Source organism: Blennius ocellaris (assembly GCF_963422515.1).
Source record: "Blennius ocellaris genome assembly, chromosome: 3".
NCBI classification, from domain to species: Eukaryota; Metazoa; Chordata; class Actinopteri; order Blenniiformes; family Blenniidae; genus Blennius; species Blennius ocellaris.
Window position 1 is genome coordinate 3,058,577 of NC_137652.1, and position 22,767 is coordinate 3,081,343.

General features: G+C 48.9%; 2 protein-coding genes across 2 annotated transcripts; both read left to right on the forward strand.

Moving 5' to 3' along the window:
* Positions 1–2,050: 2,050 nt before the first annotated feature.
* Positions 2,051–7,698, forward strand: LOC308149222 (E3 ubiquitin/ISG15 ligase TRIM25-like; the record flags this gene model as incomplete). Its single annotated transcript, XM_080520899.1, has 9 exons — positions 2,051–2,152; positions 2,397–3,065; positions 3,725–3,820; positions 3,918–4,151; positions 4,240–4,408; positions 5,596–5,685; positions 5,840–5,962; positions 7,022–7,081; positions 7,166–7,698. The coding sequence occupies exons 2-9, from the start codon at positions 2,433–2,435 to the stop codon at positions 7,696–7,698; spliced, it is 1,938 nt and encodes a 645-aa protein (XP_080377025.1). The 5' UTR covers positions 2,051–2,152; positions 2,397–2,432.
* Positions 7,699–13,363: 5,665 nt separating this feature from the next.
* Positions 13,364–19,460, forward strand: LOC308148541 (E3 ubiquitin/ISG15 ligase TRIM25-like). Its single transcript, XM_080520293.1, has 12 exons — positions 13,364–14,018; positions 14,649–14,744; positions 14,856–15,089; positions 15,166–15,334; positions 16,440–16,505; positions 16,724–16,789; positions 16,981–17,178; positions 17,551–17,610; positions 17,722–17,817; positions 17,898–17,960; positions 18,271–18,342; positions 18,483–19,460. The coding sequence occupies exons 1-12, from the start codon at positions 13,413–13,415 to the stop codon at positions 19,022–19,024; spliced, it is 2,268 nt and encodes a 755-aa protein (XP_080376419.1). The 5' UTR covers positions 13,364–13,412; the 3' UTR covers positions 19,025–19,460.
* The last annotated feature ends 3,307 nt before the right edge of the window (positions 19,461–22,767 follow it).

Here is a 22,767-nt window from a genome sequence, read left to right on the forward strand (position 1 = left end):
AAAGTAAGCATCGGTGTTTCCTAGGCTAAAGGAAGCATCGGTGCTTCCTAGGCTAAAGGGAGCATCAGTGTTTCCTAGGCTAAAGGAAGCATCAGTGTTTCCTAGGCTAAAGGAAGCATCAGTGTTTCCTAGGCTAAAGGAAGCATCACTGTTTCCTAGGCTAAAGGGAGCATCAATGTTTCTGAGGCTAAAGGAAGCATCAGTGTTTCCTAGGCTAAAGGAAGCATCGGTGTTTCCTAGGCTAAAGGAAGCATCGGTGTTTCCTAGGCTAAAGGAAGCATCGGTGTTTCCTAGGCTAAAGGGAGCATCGGTGTTTCCTAGGCTAAAGGAAGCATCAGTGTTTCCTAGGCTAAAGGAAGCATCAGTGTTTCCTAGGCTAAAGGAAGCATCACTGTTTCCTAGGCTAAAGGGAGCATCAATGTTTCTGAGGCTAAAGGAAGCATCAGTGTTTCCTAGGCTAAAGGAAGCATCGGTGTTTCCTAGGCTAAAGGGAGCATCGGTGTTTCCTAGGCTAAAGGAAGCATCAGTGTTTCCTAGGCTAAAGGAAGCATCGGTGTTTCCTAGGCTAAAGGAAGCATCGGTGTTTCCTAGGCTAAAGGGAGCATCGGTGTTTCCTAGGCTAAAGGAAGCATCAGTGTTTCCTAGGCTAAAGGAAGCATCAGTGTTTCCTAGGCTAAAGGGAGCATCAATGTTTCCTAGGCTAAAGGAAGCATCAGTGTTTCCTAGGCTAAAGGAAGCATCAGTGTTTCCTAGGCTAAAGGAGGCTCAAAAGGAAGCATTGAGCCTCCTTTCCTCAGGTTAGTGAGAATTCCAACACTCCTTAGGATAGGATAGGAAAGGAGAGAGGAGGGACTATTGGAACACACCCACAGTTTTTCTAAATCTCCACTGTGGCCACAGTTTTCAGGAATGACAGTTTTGTAAAAGCAGGGTTCGTATAAACGTGGCCCAAGTGAAAGAACAAAACTTTGGTAGTGTTTTGACCGTCCGTTTCCACGACGACGCTGCTCGGAGCCACTGGAAACGCAACTTTTTGAAAATGCCCCGTCTCTGAATAAACAAGGGGAAAACACAACGTTTTTGGCAGTTTTGGTGTAAACGGACGTCGTCAAACCTTCACGGTCGATTTGACTTTAAACTTTGCAGTCTGTAGAGTTTTCTGAAACAAAAACGACGTGTTTTCAGGTAAACGGCTGTTTTGTAAACCGGCCGGAGACACTGTTCTGTAAAAAATACACATGAAGAGCCTGATGTCACAGATTCCTGATTCTTTGTCGTTGGTCTAGCGATGTGAAGCGCCGAACTTCTGGGGTTCGTCTTTTCTCTTGTTGTATCTCAGCTTCAGGTGTTTTGACATTTTAGAGAAATAAAATTTTAAAAACTGCTGTCGTTCACTCTCTTTTATTTTGTGTCTCTGTGGCAGTAGTTTAAAAAGTAAACAAAGATTAATGCGGTTAAACTTTAAATACATTACCCAAAGCAGGAAAAGCCTCTTTTTATGTAATAATAAGTTGAGTAGTGATGTTGTGAATCAAATAGTTTATTATGATTATAACAGATTTACATTTAAGAGTGTGCTGAACAAGACTAGGAAGTCCACTTGAATGAATTCTTACTCAAAATTGATTTAATGGCCCATTCCCACAAAGTTTAAGGAGACTCACTTTAAAATAATAAATAGAGTTTACCCACTTGCTGATTTTCTTAAAAAAGAGATTCAAATTTCAAGTTTAAAACCGGCGAACTCAGACATTACCGATATTGTGATTCTTTTGGCGAAATATCAAGTCTAATGTTCCAAATGGAGAAATAAGAAACCGTCATTTCCTTGTTTTATTAACGAATTTAAATGGTATTTTTCAGCATTGCGGGAATTGAAGGAGTGGGAAAAATGGCAAGATGTATTTATTCTATTGTATTGTTTGCTTTTTCATAATAAAACTTAAAAAAACAAAGAAGGGGGAGACGACACAGGAACGACAACAGACGATCTGACCAGGTGAAACAGCGGTCTGTGTGCGCATGCGCGTGGCGTAGCCGCTGCTGAACTTTGGCAGAGCGCAGGTTGAAGCTGCAGCCGCATCGAAGCGTCAAAATCTCCCTCAGTTGGCCGAGAACCGGTTTAAAAGCAGGATCGCGGGAGGATTTATAGGTAAGGTCTTCGACTGGTACATTTTAATGTTTGTCAAACGCGATTTGTGTGAAATAGGAAGCAGTTGGTTCAGAGGAACTCGTGACGCGAGACGTTTAATTCTTATTTAGAACAAGTTTACCGTCTCTCTCTCTCACTGGTTCGATCATTTGTGACACAACGTGAGGAAATAAAAGCAAACCGTTGGACGGAAAAGACGGGACGTTTTCACTCGACGTGTTTTTCTCTTTGCTTTCGCTTTCAGTTAAGTTTCGTTTTACAGCGCTCCGGGCGTGACGTCATGGCTTCCGATCACGTGGACGCGCCCGAGCTGTCCCTGCTGAGTCTGGAGGACGAGCTGAGCTGCAGCATCTGTCTCAGCCCCTTCAGCTGTCCCGTGACGATCCCCTGCGGACACAACTTCTGCCAGGACTGCCTGCTGTCCTCCTGGAAGGACTCCTACAGCTGCCCCCAGTGCCGCGCCGTGTTCCCCGCCCGGCCCGAGCTGAAGAAGAACACCGTCCTCAGCGCCGTGGTGGAGACCTTCCTCACCAGGAGCGGCCTGGGCGGAGGTCAAACCGAGTTCAAGCCCCAGAAGGGGGCGGGGGCGGGGGCGGAGGCGGAGGCGGCGGTGGCGGTGGCGGTCATCCGCTGCGACACGTGCATGGAGGCGGAGGCGTCGCACACCTGCCTCACCTGCATGGCCTCCTTCTGCGACGAGCACCTGCGGCCCCACCGGGACAACCCGGTGTTCCGCCTCCACCAGCTGGGCCGGCCCGTGGCCGACCTGACGGAGCGCATCTGCCCGGACCACCACAAGCTGATGGAGCTGTTCTGCAGCCAGCACCAGCGCAGCATCTGCAGCCTCTGCCTCCAGAAGGAGCACAGGGGGTGTTCCCTCACCTCCCAGGAGGAGCAGAGGAGCCTGAAGGAGGTGGGTCCTGCAGACGCTCCACAGTACCGAGGGTTCTGGGGGACGGGTTTAAATGAGTAAATACTAATGTTACAAGTCGTTTTTTTTAATGACTTTTATTTTGGAGGAAAAAAAACGGCGTCAAAACCAGCTAATTAGCTAGTGATTCGTGACCGCAGCGCCCCCATTAGGCCACCCACCAAATTTCAGCTCAATCGGACAATGCTTGCTAGCATGCTAACGGGCATGCTAGGCCGCAAGCTAACCAATCCACCTGAAAATCTCAGGTGGTACTCGGGGCGGGTGGTGCATGTTCTCCCCATGTGTGTCCCCCACTGTCCAGAAACATGCATGTGACCCTAAAGTGCCCCCGGGTGTGAATGTGTGTGTCTTTGTGTTTGTATGGATGGACCTCACACACACACACACGTGCAGAGAATTCAATTTAACTTTATTTATAAAGCAGCACAATCATTTCTAGGGTAGGTGGAGAAAAAGAGGGCAGCCGTTGGTGTGTCGGACCAGAGTCGGAGAGTTTTCACTCAGTTTCATTTGACAGATTCTCTAAACGCCGTTGTCACGGAAACGGACTCAAAGTCACGTGTATAAATGATTCCGCATTTGAGATTCTCGTTGAATTTTGTCCCGTGTTTTGTTTTTTTGTTGTCGTTCTTGTCCAGACCAATCTGAGAGAGAAGCTGACATTTCTGGACGGGAAGATTTCCAAGACCGAGGCCGTCCTCGTCCAGATGAAGGAAATGCAGAGCAAACTGCAGGTAACGGGCCACGGCTCTGAACCGACGAGGGGAGGCGGGACGGACGGACGGACGGACGGACGGACTCCCGCTGACGCTCTCGTGTGGAATTCCCCAGGACTCGGCGACCAACAGGAAGAGGATCCTGTCCTCCGACTACCAGCAGATGCGGGAGCAGTTGGCCCGGGAGGAGCGTGACGCCCTGGGCGTGGTGGACCGGGAGCTGGACACCGGCGTGACCAAACTGCGATCCCTGTCGAAGAAGTTCCAGGAGAACATCGACGGCATGAACGGAGCCAAAGACGGCATCCTGGGCCTGCTGGCTCAGTCCCAGACGCTGGACTTCCTCCAGGTGAGGACGTCGGTCCAGGACGTCGGGTTTCGCCTCCCGACGTCTGTTCGGACGTCGACGTGGTTCTTTCTCTGCCGTTCTTTTGCAGACTTCCTATCCCGTTCCTCTGGCGGCGGGCTTCGACCCGTACGCCCCTCGACTCAACCTGGACTCCAGGAGGGTCCTGTTGTCCCAGAACTTCGCCCTGGCGCTGAAGGAGCATCTGACGGAGCTGCTCAGGCAGCCGCTGGAGAACCGACTCCCCATCGGGAAGCCAGGTGAGCCAGGGGCATCCGGGACCGAGGGTCTGAGGTCCACACCAGGAACCTGGTTGTCTTGAACCAGATGTTTCTGGCCCGTTGTCCACACCAGGACGACCTGAACCAGATGTTTCTGGTCTGTCGTCCACACGAGGCGGTTTTAGAAGCGTGAAAATGGGTTTTTTTGAACACGGGTCCCAGAGTGGGGTAATTCTAAAACCCCGGCTCGTGCCGTCCAACCCCCCCAGGGTGAGGACGGCAAAGACGTGGAAAAAAGATGATGTAATCCCCCTCCCCCCACCACGGTCCGTGATGTCATCAAATAACCAAAACATTCAGGGACTACAAGCTCCGGTGGAGAAGCTACTGGAGGAGCAGGGCCATAGACCTATAGAACTAGAAGCTACTGACGCTAGCAGCAGGAGGAGCGGGGCCATAGACCTATAGAACTAGAAGCTACTGACGCTAGCAGCAGGAGGAGCGGGGCCATAGACCTATAGAACTAGAAGCTACTGACGCTAGCAGCAGGAGGAGCGGGGCCATAGACCTATAGAACTAGAAGCTACTGGCGCTAGCAGCAGGGCCATAGACCTATAGAACTAGAAGCTACTGACGCTAGCAGCAGGGCCATAGACCTATAGAACTAGAAGCTGCTGACGCTAGCAGCAGGAGGAGCGGGGCCATAGACCTATAGAACTAGAAGCTACCGACGCTAGCAGCAGGAGGAGCGGGGCCATAGACCTATAGAACTAGAAGCTACTGGCGCTAGCAGCAGGGCCATAGACCTATAGAACTAGAAGCTACTGACGCTAGCAGCAGGGCCATAGACCTATAGAACTAGAAGCTGCTGACGCTAGCAGCAGGAGGAGCGGGGCCATAGACCTATAGAACTAGAAGCTACTGACGCTAGCAGCAGCAGGAGGAGCGGGGCCATAGACCTATAGAACTAGAAGCTACTGACGCTAGCAGCAGGAGGAGCAGGGCCATAGACCTATAGAACTAGAAGCTACTGACGCTAGCAGCAGGAGGAGCGGGGCCATAGACCTATAGAACTAGAAGCTACTGGCGCTAGCAGCAGGAGGAGCAGGGCCATAGACCAATAGAACTAGATGCTACTGATGCTAGCAGCAGAAAAAAACCACTCTGAATTATTCCAACCCACTTCTTGAGACGTTGCTTCTTTTCCTCCTCGCCGTGTCTTTCAGAGCCTCAGTGGCAGTCGAAGCCGCCTAAAGCCTCCCGGAGCCAAAGTCCAGCCTCTCGGGGTCCAAGTGGTCAGAAAAAGAAACCTCCCAGTAAGGAAACGGGGGTATTTTGTTATCGTCTCATTGCTTCTCGGGCTCCGTCTCCACGAGGACGTTCAAGTATCATGATTTAGATGAAATAAAAAGGCTTTACGAACGTCACAGTGACCGTCTGTCTGTCCAGTGAAACGCCGTTTCTCCCCAGAACCGTCCAGAGCCGAGCGTTGGAGAGGATGCGACGAGATTTACGTCGAGATGGAGTCCGATGGCGAAGAGAAGTCCAGACGTCGTCGTGACAACGACAAAGACAAAGACGAAGACAAACCAGGTACACGGAGCAAGTCTGTGGAAGATACTGGTGAAAAACTACCTCAATGCCAACGATTTCAACCGCCTGCTCGTCGGGGTCATGATAATGCTCCAGTTGTCACTTTAAAGTCCCAGTGAAATGTAAAACACTACTTTGTTAAAAAACGATAGTTGGGGTTCTACTTGTAAGGTTCCTCCGACTCTGCCCCACCACTGTTGTCGCATAACAGTTATTTGAATTTTGACTCTCCAGCCGAGGAAGTCGGGGGAATCCTTCTTCGTGGGCGTGACGTCAAGAGTTGTGCAGATCTTGATCTGTTGTGTTTATATCGACTTGTTTCCTCTTAAATATCCAAGTTTTTACAGTGTTTTGAAGTTATAGTCGGCGTTTTATGAGCCTTGACGAAAGATTGAGCCTGGAAGAGACCAGAGAGAGGAGGAAAGGAGCACGGACGGATGGAGCCGCTCGCGGCTAGTGGCTAGCGGGAGCAGCTAGCTCGGGCGGCTAGTAGACGATCAAGTAATACCTGGACTCATCTTCGGTGATTCCGCGCAGTCGGAAAAGTGCTTTGACGTGATCCAGGAAGTCGTTCTGCCAAAAGTCAGGAGCCTCAAAGCCTCAAAGGTGAAAAGTGGCGGCTGCTGAGGCGAGGAGGCGAGGAGACGAGGACGAATGGAGGACGAAGCGTCTTCTGCTTCCTCAAACATGTTCCAGACGGGGTCACCGATGGCAGAACCACCTTCTGTGTCTTCTTCATCAATCACTGGGTTTGAAATGACGATGATGATGAAATATGGTTAAATTCAGCCTCTTCGTGGTCAAAACTCTGATCCTCCATAATGTAAACACAACTTGGGCGTGTGCACAACTCATGATGTCACTCTATTATTGTCAGAAGCTCCGCCCAGCAGAGGAAATAGCGCCGTTTATCGGCTATTTTCCCACAGATTGCCGTGTTTTAACATTTTAGCCTTCAGCCAGTGTTTCAGAGGTCGAACTTTCATTTCACTGGGACTTTAACGGTGGATCTCTAGTTTGTTGTCGTTTCTGAGCTTCAGCACTTTTCTCACCTTGTAGAAAAAGTGGACGACGTCGTTTGCTTCAGTTCTGGTGAAAAGCGAAGCGAGCTTCTGAAATGTGAGTGTCGCCGACGTTCCCCCCCCCCCCCTCCCCCGCTCTGTCGACGCGGTCCATTTAACCCCCTCCCTCCCGTTCCTGCAGATGGCACCGTGCTCACGTTCGACCCGAGGACGGCCCACAAGCGCATCGCGCTGAGCGAGGGCCTCACCCGGGCCACCGTGTCGGACCAGCACGCCGACTACCCCGACGACCCGCGGCGCTTCACCGTCTGCTCGCAGGTGCTCGCCGCCAAGGGCTTCTCCCGCGGCCGCCACTACTGGGAGGTGCGCCTCAGCGGCAACAACTTCGTGGGCGTGGGCCTGGCGTACGGCAGCATGGACCGCAAGGGTCCGGCCAGCCGGCTGGGCCGCAACGCCCAGTCGTGGTGCGTGGAGTGGTTCAACGTCAAGCTGTCGGCGTGGCACGACGGCGGCGAGGCGGTGCTGGCCAACCCGGGGCCGAGGCGCGTTGGCGTGCTGCTGGACTGCGGCGAGGGCGTGGCCACCTTCTACAACGTGACGGACCGGGCGTACCCCTTCCACGCCTTCGTCCTGCCGGTGGCCGAGGCCGTGCACCCGGCCTTCTGGATCTTCTCCAGCGGCTCCTCGCTGGTGCTGAGCAAGCTGCAGGGCTGAGGGGGACGGGGGGGGGGGGGGGGCGGGGCCGGCGCCGGTAACCGTGGCGACGCGGCGTTTCTTTCCCCTTTTAGAGGAGGGAAACGAATGAAAGTAAATAAGCAAATAAATAAAAGGAGGCGAACACTTGCAGTAAAATGGTTTATTTTGGGAAATTTGTAATTGCAACTACAAAAAGAGCCTAAAAGCCTTTTTAAATGCTTCGTTTTCAAAGGAACAACAAACTTTAGAGAGAAAAACTAATGAAAGTAAATAAATAAAAGGAGGCGAACACTTGCAAATTTGTAATTGCAACTACAAAATGAGTCCAAAAGCCTTTTTTAAATGCTTCGTTTTCAAAGGAATAAACTTTCAAGAGAAACTAATGAAAATAAATAAATAAAAGGAGGCGAACACCTGCAGTAAAATGGTTTATTTTGGGAAATTTGTAATTGCAACTACAAAATGAGCCTGAAAGCCTTTTTAAATGCTCCGTCAAACGTCTTTTGTTGTGGGAAAACCAGTTGGTTTGGGACTAAATGTTATCGCGTAAGATTGTTCATCATTCAATCCAAACTTTATTGAAAGAAATCCCAGACACTTGAACGTAAACCTCAAGCTAAAGATGTAAACATCAAAGCTGGCAACCGCCTTTTGAAAGATGAAAGAAATTTAAACATCTGACTTTGAATAAGTGACACGAGTAGAACAAATGTAGATCTATGTGAGTAGATCGCAGTAAAGGAGTGATTATTGTTGAGGGTCAAACGAAGCCGAGTCGACGAGACGTTTCTCCTCGTCGGTACTTTAATATCCGTCAAACGTTTTTCTGGTTTCTAGACTACGTCCTGAGCTGCAGCGTCTCGGATTGTTTTGGAAACAGACGACGTGTTTTCAGGCTGCGAGCCGCTGACGGCGACGCTCGTGTGTCACAGTCACCTGATTTAAAAAAACAAACAGGGTTTGTTCGTTTCTCGTCGTGTGAGATTAGCAGGTTATGTTGGTTTAATCTACGTGACGGGTGTCGGCGGGTGAACGGGTCACTTGCAGGAAGTGTTTCCGTGCCTCGGTTCCGTTCGTGTAGCCGGGCGGCGAAAGTTTCGACGTATTGGAACGTTTCAACGAGGCGAAGCTCTTCGGTTGCAATAAAGACGTACGGCGTTCGGTGCGATTCTGAATTCCTCCGTTGGCGAGCGCTGCAGGATAGAAGGCGGCGCAGCGAGGGAACGGAAATAAGACGCGTCCGCCGGGCTAAAGAGCGGTTACCATGGCGATTTATCCTGGGGACAAGCGAACGAGCGAAGAAAACCCAAGGGTTAATATTGACGTTGTCCCGATAAGAGGAAATCCAGCGTCGCAGTACAGAGAAGAGAGCAGCAGGAGTCATACGCTCTTGTTTTTAATTGCGCTCGTGTCTCTTTAACTGACTTTGTGTTTTTATGAGCTGAAGCAGGAAAGTGAGGAAGTGCTGAGGAGAGGCGGAGTCATGTAGTTCATCCTCGCTGAGGAGAGGCGGAGTCATGTAGTTCATCCTCGCTGAGGAGAGGTGGAGTCATGTAGTTCATCCTCGCTGAGGAGAGGCGGAGTCATGTAGTTCATCCTCGCTGAGGAGAGGTGGAGTCATGTAGTTCATCCTCACTGAGGAGAGGCGGAGTCATGTAGTTCATCCTCGCTGAGGAGAGGTGGAGTCATGTAGTTCATCCTCACTGAGGAGAGGCGGAGTCATGTAGTTCATCCTCGCTGAGGAGAGGTGGAGTCATGTAGTTCATCCTCACTGAGGAGAGGCGGAGTCATGTAGTTCATCCTCGCTGAGGAGAGGTGGAGTCATGTAGTTCGTCCTCGCTGAGGAGAGGTCGAGTCATGTAGTTCATCCTCACTGAGAGGTGGAGTCATGTAGTTCGTCCTCGCTGAGGAGAGGTCGAGTCATGTAGTTCATCCTCACTGAGAGGTGGAGTCATGTAGTTCATCCTCGCTGAGGAGAGGCGGAGTCATGTAGTTCATCCTCACTGAGGAGAGGTGGAGTCATGTAGTTCATCCTCACTGAGGAGAGGTGGAGTCATGTAGTTCATCCTTACTGAGGAGAGGTGGAGTCATGTAGTTCATCCTGGGTGAGGAGAGGTGGAGTCATGTAGTTCATCCTCACTGAGGAGAGGTGGAGTCATGTAGTTCATCCTCACTGAGGAGAGGTGGAGTCATGTAGTTCATCCTCACTGAGAGGTGGAGTCATGTAGTTCATCCTCACTGAGGAGAGGTGGAGTCATGTAGTTCGTCCTCACTGAGGAGAGGTGGAGTCATGTAGTTCATCCTCACTGAGAGGTGGAGTCATGTAGTTCGTCCTCACTGAGGAGAGGTGGAGTCCTGTAGTTCGTCCTCACTGAGGAGAGGTGGAGTCATGTAGTTCGTCCTCACTGAGGAGAGGTGGAGTCATGTAGTTCGTCCTCACTGAGAGGTGGAGTCATGTAGTTCATCCTCACTGAGAGGTGGAGTCATGTAGTTCATCCTGAGTGAGGAGGTGGAGTCATGTAGTTCGTCCTCACTGAGGAGAGGTGGAGTCATGTAGTTCATCCTGAGTGAGGAGAGGTGGAGTCATGTAGTTCGTCCTCACTGAGGAGAGGTGGAGTCATGTAGTTCATCCTCGCTGAGGAGAGGTGGAGTCATGTAGTTCATCCTCACTGAGAGGTGGAGTCATGTAGTTCATCCTCACTGAGGAGAGGTGGAGTCATGTAGTTCGTCCTCACTGAGGAGAGGTGGAGTCATGTAGTTCATCCTCACTGAGAGGTGGAGTCATGTAGTTCGTCCTCACTGAGGAGAGGTGGAGTCCTGTAGTTCGTCCTCACTGAGGAGAGGTGGAGTCATGTAGTTCGTCCTCACTGAGGAGAGGTGGAGTCATGTAGTTCGTCCTCACTGAGAGGTGGAGTCATGTAGTTCATCCTCACTGAGAGGTGGAGTCATGTAGTTCATCCTGAGTGAGGAGGTGGAGTCATGTAGTTCGTCCTCACTGAGGAGAGGTGGAGTCATGTAGTTCATCCTGAGTGAGGAGAGGTGGAGTCATGTAGTTCATCCTCACTGAGGAGAGGTGGAGTCATGTAGTTCGTCCTCACTGAGGAGAGGTGGAGTCATGTAGTTCGTCCTCACTGAGGAGAGGTGGAGTCATGTAGTTCATCCTCACTGAGGAGAGGTGGAGTCATGTAGTTCGTCCTCACTGAGGAGAGGTGGAGTCATGTAGTTCATCCTCACTGAGGAGAGGTGGAGTCATGTAGTTCATCCTCACTGAGGAGAGGTGGAGTCATGTAGTTCATCCTCACTGAGGAGAGGTGGAGTCATGTAGTTCATCCTGGATTGGTTTTGTTTCCAGTTCCTGCTCATGTGTCCTGTACAGAAAACTAATACTAGTTCTTCTCTGGGCTCCACATGAAAAACGGTTGATATTTACCCCGACTCCACGGGGGAGGGATGACCCACGTACTGAGGATCGTTTCCTCGGGGGGGGGGGGGGGGGGGGGGGGGGGGGGAGGGCGTTTTGTCCTCAAACCGACTCGTGTCAGAAAGTTTCACAATATAGTTTGATGAAACGTTTCAAACTGAGCCGAGGCTGCCGACCTGCAGCGCCGAGTGTTTTGTAGTTTGACACTAGCCTCGTCGTGAAGCGTCGTCCTCGGCGACTCGGCATCGGAGGCTGGTAATTTCACACCGGCCTCACGTGGATTCGTGCGACGGGTTGTTTTAGTGAATCGGTTTTCATACAGAACTGATTTCCTGGAGGGAGGAGGGAGGAGCTTAACGCTGCAGTGTTGTCAGATCTCTTCCTCTTCCTCTTCCTCCTCCTCCTCCGGGCTTCAGGTGTGGAGTTTTATTTCAGGTTACGTTCCAGTAAATCTGCATGTGAACTATGAATCCTTCGTGTTTCTGATGTGGTGAAACTTTCAATCAGAGTCTAAACTAATAGATCAGATTCAGTTTAATTGTACTTCACTGTTAATTCTGACTCGTTTCCTCCGTCAGACCTGCCGCCGTCACGGCTTCTTTTCTTTCTGTGTCTGTTTATAAAAAAAGAAAGTAATGTATGATTTCTTTTTTATTTTGTACATTTCGGTTCATGAATTCTGATTAAAGTTTGAATCTGAAGTTAATCGTTGCATCATTTGCAACATCAGACAGTCCTGAGCTGCTTGTTTAGGTTATGAAGTGTTTTTTCTGACTGTATTTTAATGTTTGCATGTATTTTGCCAATAAAAGCTTTCGTCTCCTGATTCGTTGCAGCTTAAAGACGTTTGGAAAATGTGTCACCATTTGTCACCATTAGAATCCTGTTGGCTCAGATCAAACTCACTAATCTCCGCAAATTCTATTTATTTTATAAGAAGTAAGCAGTAATTTATAGTATAAAATACCTTGTGTATAGTGAGACTTTCTTAATTAAATACTACATTGCTAAACGAGTTAAACCAGTGGTTTTCAACCTGAAGCTTCCAGAATGTGCCAGTGAAATAAAACATTTGTATTTTTATACTATTGCAACCTGCAAACCAGAGTTTCCCTGATGCTTCCCTGAAGGATTTCAGCTTTATACACGGATATTAATACTCCTTAAATCCAGAGTGTCATTGTTATTATAGAAATGTTCTGTTCCTTCATATACAAAGTGCTTCATATTAAAAAAAGGAGGCAAACTAATATATTTATATTATTTATATTCCTCCAGACACAAACTGATCATCCACACTAACAGCAGGTGGCGCTCTCACAAAGGAAAAAAACATCACTTCTTGGTGGTTTTGCACAATTATATGGAAATAATTTACCTTCATGTAGTTAAATTAACCCCGCCCCCTTCAGGTGAAGCCCCGCCCCCTCCAGTGAAGCTCCTCCCACAGAGATCAGCTGGCAGTCAGACTCTGACGGTCCTGGAAGAAGGTAAGACGTGAACTCTGTTTGCTGTCCTAGATCTGAAATATATATATTTATTTGTTTCTTTTAAGTCGTTTTAAAGGCCGTCGGCTGGTTTCAGGGAGTCGTTTCAGTGTTTATCGGCACTTGGAGCATTAAAACGGCTGCGGTCTTCAGATAACAGCTGCTGGAAAAGAGGAAACGATCAGTTTCGTTTCTGCCGAAGAGCCTCGAGTCCTGCGCTCCTGGAAAAACCTGATCACTTCCATTTAGTCCCGATTTCTCTTTGCGCAGAGGAAATATCTCATCCTGGACAAGTTTGTACCGAAAGTAACTCGCAATTTATCAGTTTTATTTATTTATTTATTTTTATTGATATTGTATTTCGTGTGTTCATTTCTGTGTGGAGCAACGCCACGAAGAATTTCCCTCTGGGGTTAATTAAAGTTTTTCTTTTCTTTTCTTTTCTTTTCTATTGAAGTTTAAAATACTACACAGTGACTAATAGAGAGTCAATCTATTTAGACACAAATGGAGTATTCCTAACGCTGTCCAGTGGATAATTCTAATAATCATAACAAATCCGGGGTTTTATTTCCAGTGTTGCTTCATGTAAGATGACAGTATTTTGCGTTCAGTCCGGTGATAAACTCTTTTCTACTGCGGATCACAGATGTTCTCTGTTAAGTTTCTCCAAACTTCCTCTCTTACCGGAAACTTCCCAGTTTCCCGGTGAACTCGTCATTTGATATTCTTTTAACACTATTGATTTAATATCGGTGTGACTTGTTGCAGCGCGAAAGAGCTCGAGTGTCTCGGCCCCCGATCGCACCCGGCGTGTCGTCATCATGGCCCATCTGAACGTGGACGCGCCCGAGCTGTCCCTGCTGAGTCTGGAGGACGAGCTGAGCTGCAGCATCTGTCTCAGCCCCTTCAGATGTCCCGTGACGATCCCCTGCGGACACAACTTCTGCCAGGACTGCCTGCTGTCCTCCTGGAAGGACTCCTACAGCTGCCCCCAGTGCCGCGCCGTGTTCCCCGTCCGGCCCGAGCTGAAGAAGAACACCGTCCTCAGCGCCGTGGTGGAGACCTTCGTCACCAGGAGCGGCCTGGGCGGAGGTCAAACCGAGGTCAAGCCCCAGAGGGAGGAGGCGGCGGTGGCGGTCATCCGCTGCGACACGTGCATGGAGGCGGAGGCGTCGCACACCTGCCTCACCTGCATGGCCTCCTTCTGCGACGAGCACCTGCGGCCCCACCGGGACAACCCGGTGTTCCGCCTCCACCAGCTGGGCCGGCCCATGGCGGACCTGACGGAGCGCATCTGCCCGGACCACCACAAGCTGATGGAGCTGTTCTGCAGCCAGCACCAGCGCAGCATCTGCAGCCTCTGCCTCCAGCAGGAGCACAAGGGGTGTTCCCTCACCTCCCAGGAGGAGCAGAGGAGCCTGAAGGAGGTGGGTCCTGCAGACGCTGCACAGTACCGAGGGTTCTGGGGGACGGGTTTAAAAGAGTAAATACTAATGTTACAAGTCATTTTTTTTTAAATGACTTTTATTTTGAAAGAAACGGCGTCAAAACCAGCTAATTAGCTAGTGATACGTGACCGCAGCGCCCCCATTAGGCCACCCACCAAATTTCAGCTCAATCGGACAATGTTTGCTAGCATGCTAACGGGCATGCTAGGCCGCAAGCTAACCAATCCACCCGAAAATCTCAGGTGGTACTCGGCAGGTGCCCCCGAGCCGGAACCCGGTTTTACTTCAATTCTGGTGTGAATGACACAGCGCTGACGGAACGTGAAAGGTTTTTCAAAAACTCCCACCGACTTGAATTTGAGGGCCTCAGGCCACGCCTCCTACGGAGGTCCGTGCGGGACATGAGAGTGACCTACAAGTCGGTACCCATCAATTTAAAGCTCTATTGAGTCACAGTTGACCAACATGTTCACGGAACCGCTTCGGTCCAAAACATTCGAGACGTTGATCCTGACGTCCATCGGTGACGTCGAGACGGACGTCAACACCTTGTCCGTCCCGCCTCACCTCCCCTCCCCCGGTCCCTCGGGTCCGGGTTTGTCTCCGCAGGCTGACTTCAGGGACAAGTTGAGTTCAATAAACGACAAGATTCAGAAGACCAACGCCATCATAAGTCAACTGAGCGACAAGCAGAGCCAGCTGAAGGTCACGTTCACACTTTGACCCTCCTTCACATGTGAAAGAAAAAAAAAAACATGTTTCTGAAGCATCTTTCCTCTGTTTTTTTAAAATTTTTGACTTGTTGTTGACGTTCAGGAGGAGGCAAGCGACAAAAAGAAAGCCCTCGCCGCCGCGTACCGGCAGATTCAGGACATGTTGGCTCAAGACGAGCGCGAGGCCCAGCGGGAGGTGGACCGCGAGCTGGAGACCGGTGAGAAGAAGCTCCGGGACACGGCGACGACCTTGTCGAAAAACATCGAGAAGATGGCGGCGGGCCGGGAGACGGTCGACGGCCTGCTGGCCCGGTGCCAGGACATGGAGTTCCTACAGGTGGGGACCGGCTTTATTGCCTCTCCGGAGGTTTTGGAGTCCCGGACAACGTTAAAGTTGACGTGTTCGTCAACAGGCGTCGTTCGAGTTGCCGAAAGTGACAAAGTTTGAACCCCACGTGCCTCGAGTCGCCGTGGACTCGGCGAAGCTGAAGGCCGCGCAGGCGTTTGTCTCCGGCCTGAAGGAGAGTCTGGAGGAGATCCTGAACCAGCCGGTCGAGGCCAGATCCACCTTACCGAAGCCAGGTAAACTCTTCTGACTCTTCACGTCGGATTCAGGGTCCTGTCCACACGAGAACCTGGTTCACCTGAACCAGGAAACTGGTTCACCTGAACCAGATGATTCTGGTCTGTCGTCAACACCAGGAACCTGGTTCACCTGAACCAGGAACCTGGTTCACCTGAACCACATGATTCTGGTCTGTCGTCCACACCAGGAACCTGGTTCACCTGAACCACATGATTCTGGTCTGTCGTCCACACCAGGAACCTGGTTCACCTGAACCAGATGTTTCTGGTCTGTCGTCCACACCAGGAACCTGGTTCACCTGAACCAGATGTTTCTGGTCTGTCGTCCACACGAGAACCTGGTTCACCTGAACCAGGAACCTGGTTCACCTGAACCAGATGTTTCTGGCCTGTCATCCACACCAGGAACCTGGTTCACCTAAACCAGGAACCTGGTTCACCTAAACCAGATGTTTCTGGTCTGTCGTCCACATTTTCGGTGATTCTGCGTCACGGTGAAAATGGGAAACTTAAAAAGTTGCCATGGAAACGAGGTCTTGGTTTCCGATGCGTCGATTCCTGCAGACGTTTTATCGATGAAAACAAGTCGGTCTGGATAAACGTGCCGTCTCGTCCCCGTTTTCTCTGAATAATCTCGCACACGGTCAATGTGTTGCCCCGCGTCCAGCTGTGTCTTATTTTCCTTTTGACGAGTGTGCAAACACTACGTTTGAGCGCCGAGCGTGACGACGCTGCGCCGGACCACAGTCACGGGTTCGCTACGGAGTGACTCCCAGTGATTGTGATGGATCGGGGTTATAAAAATAGCCTTTATTGCTGCGTTGCTGTTACACATCAGGCTGCTGACGTGTCCAGGGTGGAACACATCAGGCCGTCACAGTCAACAGGCAGCACTACACAATGTCATGACTGAAAACTGGTCTTTCCTGTTTTCTTTAGTTCCACGTCAGGGATTGGTTTATTTAATGAATCGGGACTTTTCTCTTTTTTTAAAATTTAAAATGTTTTTCTTTCGTTTCGCGTGTATGGGTGTAAAACAAGTTACATAAAATGATTGAATGAGAAAAATCAAAAAAATAATCTAATTTACACATGTTCACAGATGAAAAAGCAGCTGATTCTTCTGGATCGACTGAAACTGAAAGTAGCGAATCAAAGCCAAAACCTGGTGAGTTCAAAGTAAACGGAATCGTGTGAATCTGCAGGTGTCGACGGTTCGATTCCCTGTGCTTTCTTGTCCACGTCCCTCCAGGTCACTGGACACCCTGGAGCACACGGTGTGGCGTGTGACTAATCACTAATGTGACTAATAGTGTGAAACAGTTATAGTTAGACAACAGGTAAAATGACGATTGGATGATGAATAAATAAATTGACCTTCCACAGGAGGAAAAGCAGCGGATTCCTCTGGATTGAAAAAAAATGAAAGCACCGGATCAAAGCCCAAACCTGGTGAGTTCAAACTAAATGGGATTTTGTGAATCGGCAGGTTTGTACGACAGTTACGTGAACTGGAATGTTTGGATCCGTAAGTTTCATTTCCTCCGCTCAGGTTGTGTCAAACACAGACTTCAGTCTCGTTCTGACACGTGATTGTTTATGACGTCATAAAGTCACTCCTCATTTCTCCTCGTCTGTTGCAGAAGCGGCAAAGAAAAACAATCGGATTCGGTCTAAAAGTCCAGGTCGTCCACTCGTCCCGCCACTGCTCCACCCCCACCCCCACTTCCCCCACCCCCAACTCCCCAACCCCCACCCCTACCACCCCGACCACCCCCCCTACCACCCTCATTTTGTACACCAGGCGTACGTGAGGCCGTATGTTAAAGGACAACTGCCTGGTGAGTAAAGCTGATTTCACACACACACACACACACACACACACACACACACACACACACACACACACACACACACACACACACACTACAAGTTCTCAGATGTTTCCGCAAAGTTTCACGTTTACATGGAAACACTTGAAAACGATGTAGTTTTCACGTTTGGCCACTAGTGGGTGCTGTTGTTTATTTGCGTAATGAAACCACGCACTCCGAACACGACCAGTGAGAGATCACCGGACTTTCTCTCGGGCGGACGACCGAGTTGGACTGTTGTTACTGTTACTGAGCTTCGTTGCCATGGCGACACTACCAAGGTTCTGTGTTTCCACGGGGAACGGTCACTGTGTGAACGGGCTGTGAAATGTTTCTCAGGTGAGAGACCACAACCACCAGCGGGGTTGAGGCCGCGGCCCGGAGCTCAGCCGGAATACGGTGAGACGTCAACAAATGGTTCGTCAAGGGTGGAGCAGGGGTGTAGTGTAGGTGTAGTGTAGGTGTAGTCGTCGACTGGAAGCCGCATTGTTTCTGTCTCTGACCCTTCAGGGACGCAGTGGAGTCAGATTCCCCCGAAGCCCTCCCCCAAACCGGAGCAGTGGACCCAAGCTCAAAGTAGGACGCCTGAACCGACCCAACAAACAAGTAACGTGTAGTTTGACTATAGAGCATCTTCCTCCTCCCCGGAGCTTCAGCAGGTCATTTTTCTTCTTCTCTTGTCGCAGAACCTCCAGACGTTCCTTCAGATCCCTTCAGTGGGCCGGAGAAGAGAAGCGAGCTTCTGAAGCGTGAGTGTCTGTTTTTGTCCGTTGCTCCCTGTGGGGGGGTGGGGTGGGGGCGTCCGGCTCAAAGTAGGGAGCCTGAACTGACCCAACAAACAAATAGCGTGTAGTTTGACTAAACTAAATATCACGTAACAACCCTAACCCATCACGTATCAAATGTTGTCATTAGCATTAGCATGCTAAAATGAAAATCAGCGTCTCTTTCTTGGAGATCATAAATCAGTTTCTTAAAATGGAGCTAAGGTCAGACTATAGAGCATCTTCCTCCTCCCCGGAGCTTCAGCAGGTCATTTTTCTTCTTCTCTTGTCGCAGAACCTCCAGACGTTCCTTCAGATCCCTTCAGTTCCTTGACTTGGCCGGAGAAGAGAAGCGAGCTTCTGAAGCGTGAGTGTCACGTATCTAATGTTGTCATTAGCATTAGCATGCTAAAATGAAAGTTAGCTTCTCTTTCTTGGAGATCATCCGGCGGGGCGGGGGGTCCGGCTTGTCGTCTGAGTGCCCGTCGTCTCTCCTGTCTCCTCCAGATGGCGTCACGCTGACCTTTGACCCCTACACGGCCCACAAGCGTGTGGCGCTGAGCGAGGCGTTCACCAAGGCGTCGGTGTCGGCGGCGCCGGCCGACTACCCCGACTGCCCGCAGCGCTTCGACGTCTGCACCCAGGTGCTCGCCACGGAGGGCTTCTCTGGAGGGCGCCGCTACTGGGAGGTGCAGCTCAGCGGCCCCGGCCCCGGCTACGTCGGCGTCGGCCTGGCGTACGGCAGCATCAAACGCAAGGGCCCCTACAGCCGGCTGGGACGGAACACCCAGTCGTGGTGCGTGGAGTGGCTGAACGACAGGACGTCCACCTGGCACAACGGCTGCGAGACGCCGATCGACAGCGTGACCGCGCGGCGCGTGGGCGTGCTGCTGGACTACGAGGAGGGCACGGCCAGGCTGTTCAGGGTCGCCGACAGGGCCTACCCCTTCCACACCTTCGTGTTTCCGTTCACCGAAGCCGTCTACCCGGCTTTCTGGCTCTTCTCCAGCGACGCAACCGTCACGCTCTGCAACTTGCGAAGTGCCTGAGCCGCGTCGCATCGCAGATTTCTTCAGACGTTCGAAGCCTCGTTCGGGACGATTCGTCCCCCACAAGAACAAGACGAAGGTTGGGCAGCGCGGCGGGGCTGCCGGACGAAATGACGTCATTTCCGTCGGCGAGTTCCTTCTGGCCGAACAAATTTGTTTTGGCGCATGTTCAGACTTCGGCACGTTCCAACTCGCTAATCACTAGCAGTCATATTTTAAATCATAATTAGCTCCTGACGTCGCGACTGTCTGAGCGCCGCAGCTCGTTAAAATGTCATGATGCACCTGAACGCATCACGAGAAGCTCGCGCAAAAACAAATTTTGAAAAAAGTTAAAATGCCGCTTCAGACGTGTGGCTTGCTGTGAGGGGGCGTGGCCTGTTGTGAGGGGGCGTGGCTTGCAAGTTGGGCGGAGTGTGAACAGCTGGCTGACGTCACTGCCGAAATTTTGTCTTGTTCTTGCGGCTTCAAAAATGGCGTCTGCAGGGAACTTTACTCTCTGATCCAGACGGGAATGTGTTGTGGGGGGGGGGGATCTTTGATCTTTGATCTTTGATCTTTGATCTTTGTTTTTGTCTCATAAAGAATTATGTCATTTAGTTGAATTTGAGTTCCAAGGATGACCCGGTGCCACTTTTGGTACCCGTCAATCCTTCAATCCAGGAAACGCGGAGATCTTTCTCAAAACAACCAGATTCTTTGCAAGAATAATTTTTATAATCACTTTGGGTTTTGTGGGTCCGTATAGATCATATTTGGTGTGACGAGGCAGTAATGAGGGTGGTACGGGTTGTAACAGGTTCCTGGTTTAGTCCTGCAGACCGGAACTCGTGATCCTGTAGCGTCTATCAGTTTATGACTTGTGTGAGCAAAGAGGCTGCAGGAAGTGCAATAAAAACCTCATGTTCACAAAGAACGCAACTTTTATAGAGATGAAAGAGCCTTCTTGTGTCCACGCTGTTCATATTTATTGTACACTCATTAAAGTATAGAGATTTAATTTTAACCTTCAGTAAAAATTTTATTTTTCAAACTTTAAATTCTAGTGATTATATTATTTTAGTCCAAAAGATTAGTAATTTTTTTCTTACTGCCATCTTATTTAAAAACAAAACTCAATGGAGATTCTGGCCAAAGTTCAGTTCAGGTTCGCCCCCTTGAGGAGAAGCAGGGTACTGCCTGCCTCACTGGCTTGACTTTTCTCTGCGCTTTATTGTGACGATCCGCAGGAAGGATTGTCTCACACACACACATTAAAGACATGACTCAGGCTGTAGAATCCTGCTGGAGGACAATATCAGAGTAAAGTTCATGATTTTTATTTAATAAAATGTCAAATGTGTAGAGTAATACTGAAAATGCATCTTTAACACAAATCAGTGCAAACTTATATTTATATTCATTTTATGTACGTTTGTCTTTTTTTTTTCCATGTTGGCAGGACTTCAAATAGTAAATCCACAGTTTTTCATGGAATTCTTTATATTTAGAATTAAACCCGTGATAATCAATGTTTCGTCTGAATGAATTTAAAGAACAAAGCCTTTGATGAAGGATTCAAGAAAAAACACAAACACGCCGTCATATATGAAAATATTTATGGGAACGTCCTCAAATTCAAAAGATCAATTCCTTACATTCATTTTTCAATCAAAATCTGTTTGGTTTTCTTTTCACACCAATTTACCATCTTTCTGTAAACAATGTTTAACATGATTGTTTCTCAATAAAAGCTCGTTTTCTCCCATCATTAATTCTAACAATTGTAATCAGGGGTCTCCCCTAGGGGGCGCCAGAGGAGGGGGGGGTGCGCTTTTTCTCCAGCATTAAGAAACAAGCATTAAAATAAGGAAACAAGCTGCTGCAGACGACACAGGAAAACCACAAAGTTATCATTTCAAAGCGTTCCACCGGTTAACCCTTTGAACAAGAACATCTTTTAAAAACACGAGAACGTCGGAGCCACGCATTTAAAAAAAAAAAAACATTTCACAGAAAAATAAGATGTTCCAATGCACAGGAAAGGAAAATCAATGTTTAAAAAATAAAAATATAAAATTCAGTGTTAACAAATGAATGAAGTTTATCCTCCAGAAGGTCCTGCTGGTCAGTCTGACGACCTGAACGACGTCGCCGCGGGTTTTTAATGCTTTGAACTGGGAATTCAGGGAGTTACTGGGAAGTTTCCCACTTCGGAGTTGGAACCAAAAAATGTTTTGGATGCAAATCCTAAAGAAATGAGCCAAACAACTTGTAAACAACCTGCAAACAACCCGTAAACAACTTGCAAACAACCTGTAAACAACTTGCAACAACCTGCAAACAACCTGCAAACAACTTGCAAACAACCTGTAAACAACTTGCAAACAACCTGTAAACAACTTGCAAACAACCTGTAAACAACTTGCAAACAACTTGCAAACAACCTGTAAACAACTTGCAAACAACTCGCAAACAACCTGTGAACAACTTGCAAACAACCTGTAAACAACTTGCAAACAACCTGTAAACAACTTGCAAACAACCTGTAAACAACTCGCAAACAACCTGCAAACAACTCGCAAACAACCTGCAAACAACTTGCAAACAACCTGTAAACAACTCGCAAACAACCTGTAAACAACTTGCAAACAACCTGTAAACAACTTGCAAACAATTTCCAAACAACCTGTAAACAATCTGTGAACAACTTGCAAACAACCTGTAAACAATCTGTGAACAACTTGCAAACAACCTGTGAACAACTTGCAAACAACCTGTGAACAACTTGCAAACAATTTGCAAACAACCTGCAAACAACTTGCAAACAATTTGCAAACAACCTGTGAACAACTTGCAAACAACCTGTGAACAACTTGCAAACAACTTGCAAACAACCTGCAAACAACTTGCAAACAATTTGCAAACAACCTGTGAACAACTTGCAAACAACTGAACTTTCTAATGCATGAAACACAAACGTAAACATGGAGGTCAACAAGGTCAAGGTTTGTCTACCTGCCGAGGACGAGGTGCACATTTATATTCATATATTTTATTTCTATATATATATTCTCTATCTCTAAAGCGTAGGCATCACACGGCTGAAGACTGATCCCAGGTCAGCCTCACGAGCAGCGAAGCATCAACCAACATTCAGACTGAGCAGACCAGACCAGATTACTCACAATAATCTGCTCCGGGATTATAATCTGTGAGAAATGAGGCCGACGTGAGTGAATAAAGCAGGTTCACACTGACGTGAGATCAGATTTACAACTAAAAATGGTGTTCCTGTCAAAAGATAATAAATATTGTTATTCCCGCCTACGAGGAAGACGGATATATTTTAATCCACAATAAAATATCTGGCCTTTGAAGGCGCCACGGCCCTGAACTGGTCCTGCCTGCAGTGGAACGGCGTGCCACCTAGTGGCCACTGAGGGGTGAGACACGAGGACGAGGTCGTGTGTAATCTGGGTCCTGGGCGTCGGCGTATAAGTGCGAAAACACAGTGCAACAACAAACATGTAAACAAAGGGAGAAAAACTCATCAGCTTTTGCTTCCAGCAGTGATAGAAAGTAACTGATTACTCTTTATATTAGTAACTTGGTTACAGTTACAGCAGTTTGACCTTCAACTGACATCCAGATTATAGAGCATCTTCCTCCTCTAACATCCAGATTACAGAGCATCTTCCTCCTCTAACATCCAGATTATAGAGCATCTTCCCCCTCTAATCCAGATTATAGAGCATCTTCCT